This window comes from Crinia signifera, chromosome 3, assembly GCF_055691185.1.
Source record: "Crinia signifera chromosome 3, ASM5569118v1, whole genome shotgun sequence".
NCBI lineage: Eukaryota > Metazoa > Chordata > Amphibia > Anura > Myobatrachidae > Crinia > Crinia signifera.
This window is the reverse complement of record NC_139219.1, coordinates 28,323,662-28,337,708: the sequence shown is the minus strand read 5'-3', so window position 1 is coordinate 28,337,708 and position 14,047 is coordinate 28,323,662. Positions and strand designations below refer to the sequence as shown.

Below are 14,047 nucleotides of genomic sequence, written 5' to 3'. Positions count from 1 at the left end.
GCACCAGACAGGACTAGCGCACACTGCAGAAGCAGCACCAGACAGGACTAGCGCACAGAGCAGCAGCAGCAGCACCAGACAGGACTAGCGCACAGAGCAGCAGCAGCAGTGGACAGGACTAGCGCACAGAGCAGCAGCAGCAGACAGGACTAGCGCACAGAGCAGCAGCAGCAGTGGACAGGACTAGCGCACAGAGCAGCAGCAGCAGTGGACAGGACTAGCGCACAGAGCAGCAGCAGCAGTGGACAGGACTAGCGCACAGAGCAGCAGCAGCAGTGGACAGGACTAGCGCACAGAGCAGCAGCAGCAGTGGACAGGACTAGCGCACACTGCAGAAGCAGCACCAGACAGGACTAGCGCACAGAGCAGCAGCAGCAGCACCAGACAGGACTAGCGCACAGAGCAGCAGCAGTGGACAGGACTAGCGCACAGAGCAGCAGTGGACAGGACTAGCGCACAGAGCAGCAGCAGCAGTGGACAGGACTAGCGCACAGAGCAGCAGCAGCAGTGGACAGGACTAGCGCACAGAGCAGCAGTAACCAGGACTAGCGCACAGAGCAGCAGTGGACAGGACTAGCGCACAGAGCAGCAGCAGCAGTGGACAGGACTAGCGCACAGAGCAGCAGCAGTGGACAGGACTAGCGCACAGAGCAGCAGCAGCAGTGGACAGGACTAGCGCACAGAGCAGCAGCCGCACCGGACTAGCGCGCAGAGCAGCAGCAGCACCGATCAGAACTAGCACACAGAGCAGCAGCATCGGACAGGTGGAGACTTGTGGGACCCAAGCAGATTGGTTAGATTCCAGTCTGGTAGGGGAAAGGATTGGATACCACAAAAAATCTAGTCTGAACTTTGGATGGACCTTTTCTACACAGATTACTCCAGGCTGGTATAATGTAAAACTAGCCCTGGGCGCTTTACATTTCATGGAAACAAAAGACCAGGCTTCATGTCCATGTATAATGCATGCAGTTTCCAATTATATACAGTATAACCTGTACATGCAGGATTCTCCATGTTCACAAAGATATTATGTAATACACTGGTTTCCAAGAGCGGTCCTCACACTCCAGATTTTAAGGATATCCCTGTCTCTGCACAGATGGCATAATCAAACTGACTGAGGTACTAATTAAGTCACCTGTGCCTAAACATTGATAACCTTAATTCCAGGATTGTTGGGGTGCATTAAGGACCACATTTATGAACCACTTCCCCCAAGGACAAATATTATTCCCCCTTTAAATCAGAACCATAAACAAGATAACTGAATATAACAGCAATATTCCCTCCTTATTCCGACATTTGCTGCTATAAGAACAATGCTCCTACATTTTGACTGTCTGTAAATACCCTGTTTTGTTGTATCACTGTCTGCTATTGTAAAGCGCAACGGAATATGCTGCGCTATATAAGAAACTGTTAATAAATAAATAAATAAATGCACAGGACACACCTATGTAATTTGGGGAAACTTTTGGGCTTTCCCCCGTTTTACTATCCCAGAATCAGATGGCACTCTCCACCTACCGGCTGTGGCTCCCCCTGTCTCAATCGCCTTCTTAATCTTTTCCTGGTCATCCCACCGCAGCTCCGTGAAGCCATCGATCTCACCGTTGGATAAGACGCGCGTACGCTTCCAGAAGCAGGAATAGTGGTGCCAGTGCGGAACTTTCCCATCAAACATGGGCGACTAGGAGAGAACAACAGGAGAACATCAGTTTCCCATTCAAACAAAGAAAACAGCCAATAGGGCATCAGCATTTTCTATAGCACATACAGTAGGACGCGAATAGGTTTGTGAACTCCCACATTCTCAGTGATGTCATTGCTTTAGCATTCCTAATTATAGATGGGTTAAGGTTTGGGGAGGGGCTAAGAAATAAGATTACCAACAAAATATGCTGATCACGTTATTACTAACTTTAATGTACAAATAATTCCAGCATCACAAAATGTGTTACACACTATGACATATATGTATAAAACAGTATTCAGTCGGCATACGGTCATTCGGTTGACCCTATTTAGGTCAATGTGCATTGGGTCGACCACGGAAGGTCGATTCCTGAATTAGGTCAACAGGGTTGGAAGGTTGACATAAGCATTACGTCGACAGCCAAAAGGGAGACATGAGTTTTTCATGTTTTTTTTTTTGAGCCAACATGTGCCGACAGGTGGTATTTCATGCCCTTCCATCCACTACGGCATGGTGGGAGAATGGAATAGTTTGCAGAGCGCAGCGAGGCACCATGCCCAAAGCATGGCGAGCACAGCTGTGTCGACATTTGGTACAAAAATGTGAAAAAACTCATGTCGATCTTTTGACTGTCGACCTTGCCATTGGCCTAACCTTCCAACCCGGTCGACCTATTTCATGTGTCAAGGCCTGTACTAGTCTGACCATCTAGAAGGGACAGTCTGTGGTCCTGGACCATCTCCTGTTAGCACTGCTGCATCCTGCGGCACGTCAGACAGATCCGTGCCCAAGAGCTTACCAGAGACTCCCCACACAGCGCTATGATATTTGACTCGCCTACCGTGACATGTAATCCGTAAACATTTCTATATTAGCCATCTGGATTTAACCTTTAATTATAACACTTTCCCATTTAGTAAATAGGTTAATTACAATAGTTTGGGCACATTCCGGTAATGAGCTCAGTCTTGATGGCAGTACAGCTATTCATGATTTTATCAGTTTAGCATCTTCTGTTGCAGTAATGATGGTAGCGTCCTGCCAATATGCATGGTTTCCCGCATGTCTGTGCCGCAAATGACACAGTGCGCGCAGCCCGCAATGCACAGCGTCTGGATTGCAGCACCTGCAGCCTTATTGTCCAGTCATAAAAGGTGAATTACTACATTTAAAAAATTCCTGACTCATAGATCCAGATCATTTGATGTCAGAATTAGTGACCTGTTGGATTTTACAGATTTCCCCGACACATTGTTTAATGCGATGCAATCTCTGATATATTTTACAGTGTAGTCGTGTATTTTTCCACAGTAACCAAGCTGGATTTACAGCATGGTCACAAACCAACCCCCGCACATATCTACATAGGTGCTACATTCTGATCAGTACTTCAGAGATACAGAGCAAACTGAGCTGGAAGCGCCACAGTAAAGTGACGCCCAAGGCAGGAAAGCAGAACTGCACAGGTTTTGAAAGCTGCAGGGTGCTAGACCGAACGGGTACGTGTCTTTAGGTCGACATGCACTGGGTTGACCGCTGAAGGTCAGCAGGCTTATCATCTCCAACCATCAGATACGGCATACAGTAAACCTCAGTGGAAGATAGGTACATGACCACCTGAAAAGAAAATATATGAGGTATTCCCAAATGAAAAGGAGACTTTTGCTGTAGCTGCGTTATTGCTAATCGCAGTGGGTTAATGCGTTTGCTGATAAATTTCACTGAACGTGATCATCGCTAAGCCACAATCAAATCCTCTTTCTTCCATCTGAGGAACATAGCCAGAATCAAACACTCAATCCCCTCTGAAGATCTGCCAAAAGTCATATATGCATTTGTATCATCTCGTTTGGATTACTGCAATGCCCTCTACCTTGGTCTCCCAGCAAAGAAACTTCACATATTACAGCTGGTACAAAACACAGCAGCCAGGCTGTTACCCCACCAGCACCGTTCTAGCCACATAACTCCCATTCTCCACTCCCTTCACTGGCTGCCCATAAAATGATCAATTTACTGAGTTTCAAAGCTCTACATGACCAAGGACCCTGAAGCAGCTTCTGATTCCATACTGTCCCACCCGATTACTGTGATCTGTAGATGAAGGACTATTAGTAGTACCTAGAAAGTCCCATAATTCATCTGGGGGGGGGTCGAGGTTTTAGCCATGCAACTCCGACTCTATGGAACTCCCTTCCCTGCACAGTTCGAGAGACCCCTACTCTAGAATCCTTAAAAAAAAAAACAGAGTCAAGACTTTCCTGTTTACTCAAGCATTTCCGTAATCCCCTTAAGTATCGTTTATGAAAAGCTTTTCTGTGCTTGTCCCTGTACTGTATTACATTTATTCTGTTAAGTACTTTAAGTCATATTGGAGAAAGAACGCTATATTAATAAAAGTATTATATAACATGCACATATTCTGCAGTCACTTGCACTGAACAAAAATCTAGGAAGAAAAAAAGAAAAAATTGCCACTTGCATTGAACATGCAGACATTATTTCCACTGTGGTCAATGGCTACATTTGCCCAACTTGTCCTTAAAACGGATTCGGTATGAAATCCCGACAGGGCCAAAATCCCGACATATAGAATGTACAGGTGAAACAGTCAACATGACTTTCCGTCGACAGGTCGACATGGCTTTTTAAACTGTTTTTTACCCGAATGTCGTCACAGTCGACATGGACACAGTTGGAAGTGAACCGCAGCCCCTCGCAATGCTTCGGGCACGGTGCCTCGCTGCGCTCTGCACACTATTTTATTCTCCCACCACGCCCTAGTGGATGGTAGAGCATGAAATACCGCCTGTCGGCACATGACGGGTACAAAAACAGTGAAAAAACCCATGTCGACGGAAAGTCATGTTGACTGTTTCACCTGTACATTCTATGGCAGGTATTCAATGCCGGTGCGAGCGGCCGGCGAGGGGGTTAAACTACGAGGATCACAGAAAACCAGTGATCCTCGCAGTTTAACCCCCGCGCCGGCCGCTCGCACTATGCAACGTTCCGGGGGAATCCTCGCAGTCACAGAACGGCGAGGATTCCTCTAAACTGTGAGAGCCGAGGCTAGTGCAGCAAACTCGCTGTAATTAGCCTCGATTCTCGCAGTTTTTGGAGGCACATTCGCAAATTCCCCCTCGCTCAAAAAACGTAGCGAGGGGGAATTTGCGTATGAGGGGGGTCAGTTGAATACTGACAGGGTGAGCGGTGACTGCGAGCAAAAAGTCCTGCTCGCAGTCACCGCTCGCCCACGGCATTGAATATATGCCATTATGTCGGTATTTTGACCCTGTCAGGATTTTAAATGTCGGGATTTTGTCCTTGTCGGTATTATGACCCATTCGGGATTTTGACCGCATCCCGTTAAAACCCACAAGTTACTCTGCTTTCAAACACCAGTGGGTAAATAGAAGATAGCTTGCGACCTGCAAGCACCGCCAAGAACCTGGAGAGTCTGTACAATGTTCTAGAGCAGTGATTTCCAACCTTTTGGCACACTAAATACGGTACTTATATGTCTGTTGGGCGCCCACTATATTTAGTACGCTCATACCCCCACTATTTATGTCGGCATGGAGTTGATGTTATATTGTGTGGCGAGCCCCACGAGAGGACACGGAAAACTAAGCAAATAGCTTAGTGGGTGGCCAACTAACATATAAGTACCCTAAATACGATTTTAAAATTGCCAAGGCACACCATGTGATCCTCACAGGGCAAAACACATTGGGCGGTATTCAATGAGGCTGATTCGCCAGGTTTTTAAGGCGATTTTGTGCTGTTAGGCGAATTTTTGACTAAAACGGTGAATCACCCTATTCAATGACCAGATGGCGAATACATTTCAAGGTTTTTTTCGCCATGATTCACCGAGTAGCAATCGCTATGTTTTTATAGTGAAGTGAAATGTGAACTTTTAAAATAAAGTGGTTTTTTTTTACATTTGGTGTCAAAAAAATCAGGAATTTTATTCTGAGGAGGGGCATGCTATTTTTATTCATGTGCTGTAAGCACATGAATATATATTTAATTTGAAAAAAAAATATATATATATATATATATATATATTTTTTTTTTTTTAACACAGACCAGCCAGCAGGGGGCCGGAGCCGAGCCGCTCATTAGATATTCATATATTCACTTCACCCGATCATTACATATTCATGACCGGGTGTAGTGAATATACGTGGTCCCCTGCTGGCACCCCCGGGGGGCAGCCTGTGCTGCCTGGCACCCGGGGAGCCCACCTCCCCCCCACAAACGTTCTGGGGCAGGCAGGGAGACTTTCATCTCCCTGCCTGCCACCGTCCTCAGGCTCCCTGCGGCGTTCGCCGCAGGAGCTCAAATTCGCCGGTCAGGGGCAGCGAGCCCCTGACTCATTGAATACCTAAACAGGATTCGCTGCACATCGCCGGTATTCACATTGAATACCGCCCATTGGCCCCCATATAAAAAAATTAAAAATAATCACACTGTCCCCACAGGTAACAAAAATAAAATACATTAGCCCTTTACATGAAAAGAAGAGACCAGAAAATAACACTTGAACTGGTGGTGGCTGTAAACTGGTTTGGGCATCTCTAGATCTGGGGCCCCACTTGAGAACAACTCAAGGCACACTCGTGTACCACAGCACAGTAACTGAAAAACCCTTTAAAATGGGAAAACTTCTAAATGGTTACTCCTTCAATCATCGTGCATGAGCTCTATCTTGTGGTTTTTAACATGTGCCTGTGAGAAAGCAGGAAGTTACCTTGCTCATAACAAACACGTGTTAAAGACTTCTTATACACATCCAACTGTGCTTGCGTCTATACAATGAGCTGAAGGTAACGTTTGCAATTACATTGAGGCGCGTCAGAAGCTTTGAAATAGGATGCACACAAAAGTAACCCCAAAACCACAACGTACTGCAGTACAATAAGGTAATGTAAGCGCGCCCACATATGACATACAGATTATTTTTTATACGTGCTGGGCTTGCGTGAAATACACATCTTCAGCACAGAATGTGAACTACCATTTATCTATATAGCACCAGCACATACCATTGTGCTTTCCATTACTGCAGAAGAATTTAAAACAACAACAAAGGAACAACAGAGGCCCATGCACTGATAATGCACCACAGGGGGGGTTCTTCTTTACTGAAACTATTTGACTGGTAATTGAAGGAATGCAGATTCCCCAGCAGCTTGCTAATCTAGATCTTTGTGCAGGACAAGATAAGATGGACAGAGGAAGATCTCCAATTACAGTACCTGGCAATCACTGTGAAGCTCCCAACCCTGTTCTTTGCAATATTTCCTAACCACTGTAATGGGGCCTACACACAGACTTTGCTGAGCGATGCTGGATTGCTCAGCACACAGCGATGTGTCAGCTATGCGTACTGAGTGGTAGGTCAGGGCCAGTGTTCTCTGCGCTGCAGAGGCATTTTCTAAGCAATCTAGTCAAATTGCTTAGAAAATGCTGTGTGTAGGCCCCATTGCACTCTGTAACACAGCGGTTCCATACAAAGAGCAGACATTAGCTGTAAACTCATCAAGTTTCATATCAATAGTTTGTGTGTATGATGTGTTGCCAGATGTATCCACCACTCGGACCAAAGCGCCATTTATAAGGCCTGCATACACTCTGCAACTTCTCAGAGGGGAGAAGTTGCATGAGATCCCCCTTAAGCTGCCTGGACGGCAGGATCACATACGATATGCGTTTCTTTTGCTTACAATATATCGTATGCGATCCCATTCCCCACTACCAGAAGGCTGTCAGAGACGGAGGCTGGACATGCAGCAGATCGCTCCATTTCTGCAACAAGTAAAAAGAAAAACCTGCTCTCTAAGAGGTAAATTGGTACTAGCTCATCTTTGCGGCCACCACTACGCAAGTTATGTTAGCCGCTTTCAGAATAGCATCATCGTCCCCTCGCGGGCTCGCTTCACGCTCGGTGGCTCGCTTCACGCTCGGTGGCTCGCTCCGCTTGCCACAACTTTATTAAAGGTAATACATGGCGGCGTGGACCCTGGGTTGTGGTGCGCAAAGATTCCTATGTAAGTTCTGTAGCATAAGCGGTGGCCGCAAAGATGAGGAAGTACCGGTAAATTTACTAAAGCTTCTAAAAGGGAAAAGTGGTGATGTTGCTCATAGGAACCAATCATATTCTGTATCATTCATTTATTGCATCCGAGAAAATGATAAACAGAATCTGACAGGTTGCTATGGGCAACATCACTGTTTTTAATAAAAAAAAAAAAGGGGGGGGGGGGTTATGCTATAACAAGAACTGTCCTTTTAAATTTCAGGCTCTTGCAAATCTAACGGAAACATCACTGACTCTCCCAACTGTCCCTCCTCCACCCTCGGATGTGACAACGGTGTCAAAATAGCGCGACTGTCCCACTGTAATCGGGACATTTGGGAGATATGGATTTAGATGACAGTTTCAATATAACTGTACAGCAAAGGAAACAGCAAAAGCCAGATCTGAAGCAGCGTTTCTGGTACTTGAGGATATAATTACATAACAGTGCGGAGGGAGTGATGTGGCTGAGAGTGCATCCTCATTCCTAGCATGACATGGCCAGACAGAAAGCCACTGATCAGCGACTATAAATGCAGTGTCACATACAGTTAAAACCAAAACACCAGGAGTTATCTTATCTCCGGGTACTGTACATACAGAGGAAGTATTTCATGTATGCTGGATACAGTAACTTGTGTGCACTGATCAAATGGCAAATTCTAAAGGTGCGTACCCACGGTAAGATATAGTGCAAAATCTAGCACACTATCTAGCTAGTTTGAATTGCATGCTAGATAGTGCACTATATCTTACCGTGTGTACGCACTATCCGACGTACGATGCGCGCTCCCGCCGGTCATCTGGCAGGGAGCTGCTCGGGTGAGCATGCAACTCAATCTGGCTAGAAAGCATAAGATAGTATAGTGTAGTACAGCTGTGATGTCATATCTTATATGATATCTTATGCACATTGGGCGAGATGTACTAAAGGGAAAAATAATGTAGGATTGCCATCATCTGTGGTGACACCTTTCTGATCAATTACCTAGCTCCCCAACAGGTGATGGCAATCCTACATTACCAGGGAAGACCAGGTACAGAGCATTTGCTCCCTCATGGAGAGGGTCAGGTAGGCTAGGATATATATAAGAACTAGGTGATTCATCGCGCCCTACGGGCACTCTTCACACCGTCGTAAGGGGCTGCGCCCCCTTAATTTGTGAACATTTGCATATGAGAAAGATGGTTATATTGCAACTTGAGTTATAGGTGAAATGTGTTAAATAGAGAGCATATGATGTGGAAGGGGGTGTGTATTGTTTTGTTTAATTAAAAAGCGGTTACAGAGTAAGATGTACATTGATAGTGTGGATGGTACAGTGACATTTGTGGGTGTGGGGGGGGGGGCTGTGTGTGCATGTTGTTTAGGTGTTTGTGTGTGCAATAGGTATAGTAGGGTGTTTTTGAGTCAGCGGCTCCCCACTGGCGGAGGTCACGACACAGGAAAACAGGAGGCTGGGTAGTGATAGGGGTGTGTGGGCATAAGGGGGAATAAAGAGGAGGGTGGGAGATACTGTGCAGCTTCTGCCAGTGGGTGAGGGTCCAGCGTGGCAGTACAGGAGTACAGGATGGTGGCCCTGAGTCAGTGTCTCCTCCTACTGGGTGGGAGTTAGGGTGCATGAGAGCAGGAGGCTGGGCTATGAGGCATGTTAGGGGCATGTGGGCAAAACAGCGTCAGCGACTCCCCAGTGGTGGAAGTTACGGTTCAGGAGAGCAGGCAGCTGGGTAGTGATAGGGGTGTGTGAGTATACGGGGTACTAAAGAGGGGCTTAGGGGTGCCGTGAATTGTGGGAGGGGTGCAGGGGTGCTGTGAATCAAAGGAGGGGGGGCGCAGGTGTCGGCGAATCGCGGGAGAGGGCGGGGGTCTGCAAAGCGTGGGAGGGGGCGTGAATTGTGCGAGGGGGGGGTTGCGAATCGCGGGAGGGGGTGCGCGGGGGGTCCGTGAATTGCGGGAGGGGGGGCACGGGGCGCGATGAATCACCTAGTTGGTTATATATTCTTGTAGAAGGATGGTAGGATGTTGCTGTCATTCAGAATGCATTTACATAAACAGTAATAGTAGCAGTAAAAGGTCTGACTTAAAACACCTACAGTAAAACAGAACAGGTGTTATATATTATACAAAGAATTGGTTGATGATGTGTAGGTTGACGTGCACATAGTTCATAGTTGTCAATGGAAAAAATTGCTCCAAGAAAAAATCAACACAGAAAGTTCAACACACGTAAATGTTGACATAAGTGTGGCACTTCATCGGTGTCCATGTCGACACATGAGAATGAATATGAAAACATTCCAAAAAAGAAAAATAAATCTTCAAAAACTCATGTCAACCTTTTTCATTGTCGACCATAGCCATGCCAGTGTTTTGCATGTGCCATTTAATCCTGGGGTTGCCGTGAATCACGCGCGGGGGGGGGGGGGGAGGAGGTGAGGGGTGTCCGCGAATCACGGGAGGAGGGGTCGTGGGTGGATGCCGTGAATTGCGGGAGGGGGGGTCGCGGGGGGGGGGTGTGTGGGTGCCGCGAATTGTGGGAGGGGGGGCGCGGGGGTTGCAGTGAATCGCGGGAGGGTGGGTCGTGGGGGCGGGGGGTTGCCGCAATGACAGGAGGGGGGGTCAGGGGTGGGGAATCGTGGTAGGGGGGGTCGTGGGGGGCACCGTGAACCGCGGGAGGGGGGCCCGGGGGTTGGCGCGAATCGTGGGAGGGGGGTCGCGGGGTGCCGCGAATCGCAGGAGGGGGGGGTGTCACGGGGTGGGGCCGCGAATTGCGGGGGGTGTGCTGCAAATCGCGGGAGGGGGGGTCGCGGGGGTGTCGCGAATCGCCACAAGAAAAAATCAACACAGAAAGTTCAACACATGTAAATGTTGACATAAGTGTGGCACTTCATAGGTGTCCATGTCGACACATGAGAATGAATATGAAAACATTCAAAAAAATAAAAATAAATCTTCAAAAACTCATGTCAACCTTTTTCATTGTCGACCATAGCCGTGCCAGTGTTTTGCTTGTGTCATTTAATCCTGGGGTTGCTGTGAATCGCGCGCGGGGGTGGGGGGGGGGGGGGGGGGGGGAGGAGGTGAGGGGTGTCCGCGAATCACGGGAGGAGGGGTCGTGGGTGGATGCCGTGAATTGCGGGAGGGGGGGTCGCGGGGGGTGTGGGTGCCGCGAATTGTGGGAGGGGGGGGCACGGGGGTTGCAGTGAATCGCGGGAGGGTGGGTCGCGGGGGCGGGGGGTTGCCGCAATGACAGGAGTGGGGGTCAGGGGTGGGGAATCGCGATAGGGGGGGGGGGCCCGGGGGGTTGGCGCGAATCGTGGGAGGGGGGTCGCGGGGTGCCGCGAATCGCAGGAGGGGGGGGTGTCACGGGGTGGGGCCGCGAATAGCAGGAGTCACCGGGGGTGCCACGAATTGCGGGGGGTGTGCTGCAAATCGCGGGAGGGGGGTCGCGGGGGGGTGCCGTGAATCGCCACAAGAAAAAATCAACACAGAAAGGTCAACACATGTAAATGTTGACATAAGTGTGGCACTTCATTGGTGTCCATGTCGACACATGAGAATGAATATGAAAACATTGAAAAAGTGAAAAATAAATCTTGTCAACCTTTTTCATTGTCGACCATAGCCATGTCAGTGTTTTGCATGTGCCATTTAATCGTGGGGATGCCGTGAATGGGGGGGGGGGGGGGGAGGTGCATACCTCCCAACATGACCCTCTCCAAGAGGGACACATTGCTCTGTTTCTGGACTTTCTTCTTAATTATGGATTACCATCACCTGTGCTTAAACACCTTTCTTATCAATTACCCTGTTTAAAACAGGTGATGACAATCATAAATTAAGATGGAAGTCCACAACCCAGCGTTACAGCTCCAGACACACTTTGAGTGACAGATGTAGCCAAATATATAAGAGATGGGGTAAAACTAAAACCAAACCACATGGGGGGTTGTAAACAGGTTCCCCTGTAGCACATCAGGCCTGTCGGGGCGATATATACTGTAAACAACCTGTGTAGTCTTGGAGATATAAAGTAGCAGCCCACCAGCTGCTCGCTGGTTTACAGGCTTATAGTGACATGTTACATGTATGCAGAGCATGTGAGGAGTCGGCACATACCTGCACCATGATGGCGAGCCGCAGGGACTCCTTGGCGATACTGTCCCCCGCACTTCTTGCAGGAGGCGCGGCCGCTCTTGGCGTACTCGGCCCGGTAGGGCTTGTCGGAGGCATCGGCCATGGCTGGGTGCGGGTGGAGCGGGGCGCAGTAGATGGACACACCGGGAACAACGTGCAGCAGACACGGAGCCGCCGCTACACAACAGACCAGGCCAGAGCTGCTGCTCGCCGAGCCCCCGCCGCGCTGTTCACACGCACAGGCCGATCGGCAGTGGATTGCTTCGGCCTGGAAGGAGGCGGGGGCTGGTTCGGGGGAGCTGTAACGGGCTAGTCAGGGCCTGGGGCGGCTTAGCGGCTGACGGGACCGACTGGGGTGACCTGGTCGGTAGCTCCGGGTACCCCTGACGAACCCCTCTGCGGGAAAAGCTCCGGCGCTCGTCGGTCAGTTCCTGACGGGGGCTTATTCCCTGGCGTGACGTCACCAGGCCCGATCTCCCGCCAAAATTCAGAGCTGGAGAGGCTCCTCGTGCCAGGGGGACTCGGATGAGGGTGGGCATTGCGCCATTGTGGTCCCCAAAAGGGCTCAGCTGGCATACGCCTCTCTGTGAGCGTACATGCGCCTCAGAGCGTGGCGAAAATCTGTGCCCGCTAAATGGGTGTACCTGGACGGAAGAAAGTTGTCTCATGGGCATAGGGTCCATACTTACCTTACCTCCCGGATCAGCCGGGATGCTCCAAAATGTCAGGTGGTGCTCCAGGCTGCCTGGAAGGTCATCCAAGAACCCGGAGCTGCGCCGAGCTCACAACGGTGCCGCCCACTTCCGTAGTAAAGTGTGGTGCATGATAGACAGATGATATGTCACATGATCTGACGGTTTGGACCTATCTATCGGGCACAAACGGGTTAGCCTGTGGATTGTCTCAACGAGCATGCTGTGCGCCCAGCAGGGCGATCCTGGCAATGGCCAGATGCAGAGGAATGCGGCTGTGAATGCATATCGTTCAGTGTGTACGGCTGATATATCGCCGTATTGCTCCTTGCATTGGCTGGGTACACACATTGTCTATTGCAGGGGTTCTCAAACTATTTTGCTCTATGACCCTATCAGAGAAAAATTATTGCAGGACCCCAGCATGTTTCTGAAGAATGGCGGCCCCTTGTGTGGTCATCATGCCGCACATACAAAGTAGCATTAAATTCAATCACTTAATTTCATTTCCAGGACGGGCTCCATTGCCTGCCCTGCATGTGTTTGGCATGTATTCATGTGAATGTTAAAACTTATACCTGCTGTGAAGGCTTTGCTGGGAGATATTGGGTGGCGGGGGGAGGCAGAGGATGGCAGGAGAGGCAGTGGAAGCCTTTTTCATCTTAAGTTTCCTACAGCTCAGAATCTCCAGGACACTGGTGCGCCCTTGCTTCCACCCATGTGCCCTCTCTGGATAACTGCATATAGGAGATGGCACTAGGAGTGTGGCCTGCTCGTGGCAATGGTGGCAGCAGCCACTTGTCTTTGCAGAACACATAAGGGATTCTGCAGCCTATTTAGGGGAGGCTTCCCTAGACGGTTCTGAATTGGCAGCAAAAATGTCTGATTCTTCCATTACGGCAAGACACACCCTTGGCTTACATCATGGCAGGAGGAGGCTGAAATTAAGAAAGCAGTCGAAGCCCTTCCTGATTTAGGGGACTCTCTTTTTGGTCCGGAGCTTGATAAGCTCATTGCCCAGGCAACGTCTTTTCCGGTCATTTCGTGGCTCCTCTAAGTTTAGGGGAACGTCCAGAGGATCTTTCGCCTCATCCAGAGGTAGGGGTAGACGAGCAGCCACGGCCTCAATATCTTCCACAGCTGCAGGACGCCGCACAGAGGTCAAAACATCAGATAAACCCGTGGCATGACGGGTTCCCATCCTACCTGGGGGATTCCAGAGTAGATGCTCGACTTTTGGATTTCAAAACAGTGGTTCAAAACTTGCAGGGACACGTGGATTTGGAATATTGTCACTGTGGGTTACAGTTTGGAATTTGTGTTACCACCGCCAACCCGGTTTTTCACAACGGCTCTACTTGCAGACCCGGGTGAACAACTCACCTTCCTTGCAGAAATAGAATAATTGCTGCAGGCAGGGGTTATCATTC

General features: G+C 49.1%; 1 protein-coding gene across 1 annotated transcript in view; it reads right to left on the bottom strand.

Moving 5' to 3' along the window:
* The window catches only part of PARP1 (poly(ADP-ribose) polymerase 1), a 53,938-nt gene extending 41,581 nt beyond the window's left edge, over positions 1 to 12,357 (bottom strand). The window contains 3 exon segments of the mRNA XM_083175534.1: positions 1,531 to 1,693; positions 11,908 to 11,955; positions 11,957 to 12,357. Coding sequence (XP_083031660.1) covers positions 1,531 to 1,693; positions 11,908 to 11,955; positions 11,957 to 12,028 — 283 coding nt within the window. The 5' untranslated portion in view covers positions 12,029 to 12,357.
* Between the last annotated feature and the right edge of the window lie 1,690 nt (positions 12,358 to 14,047).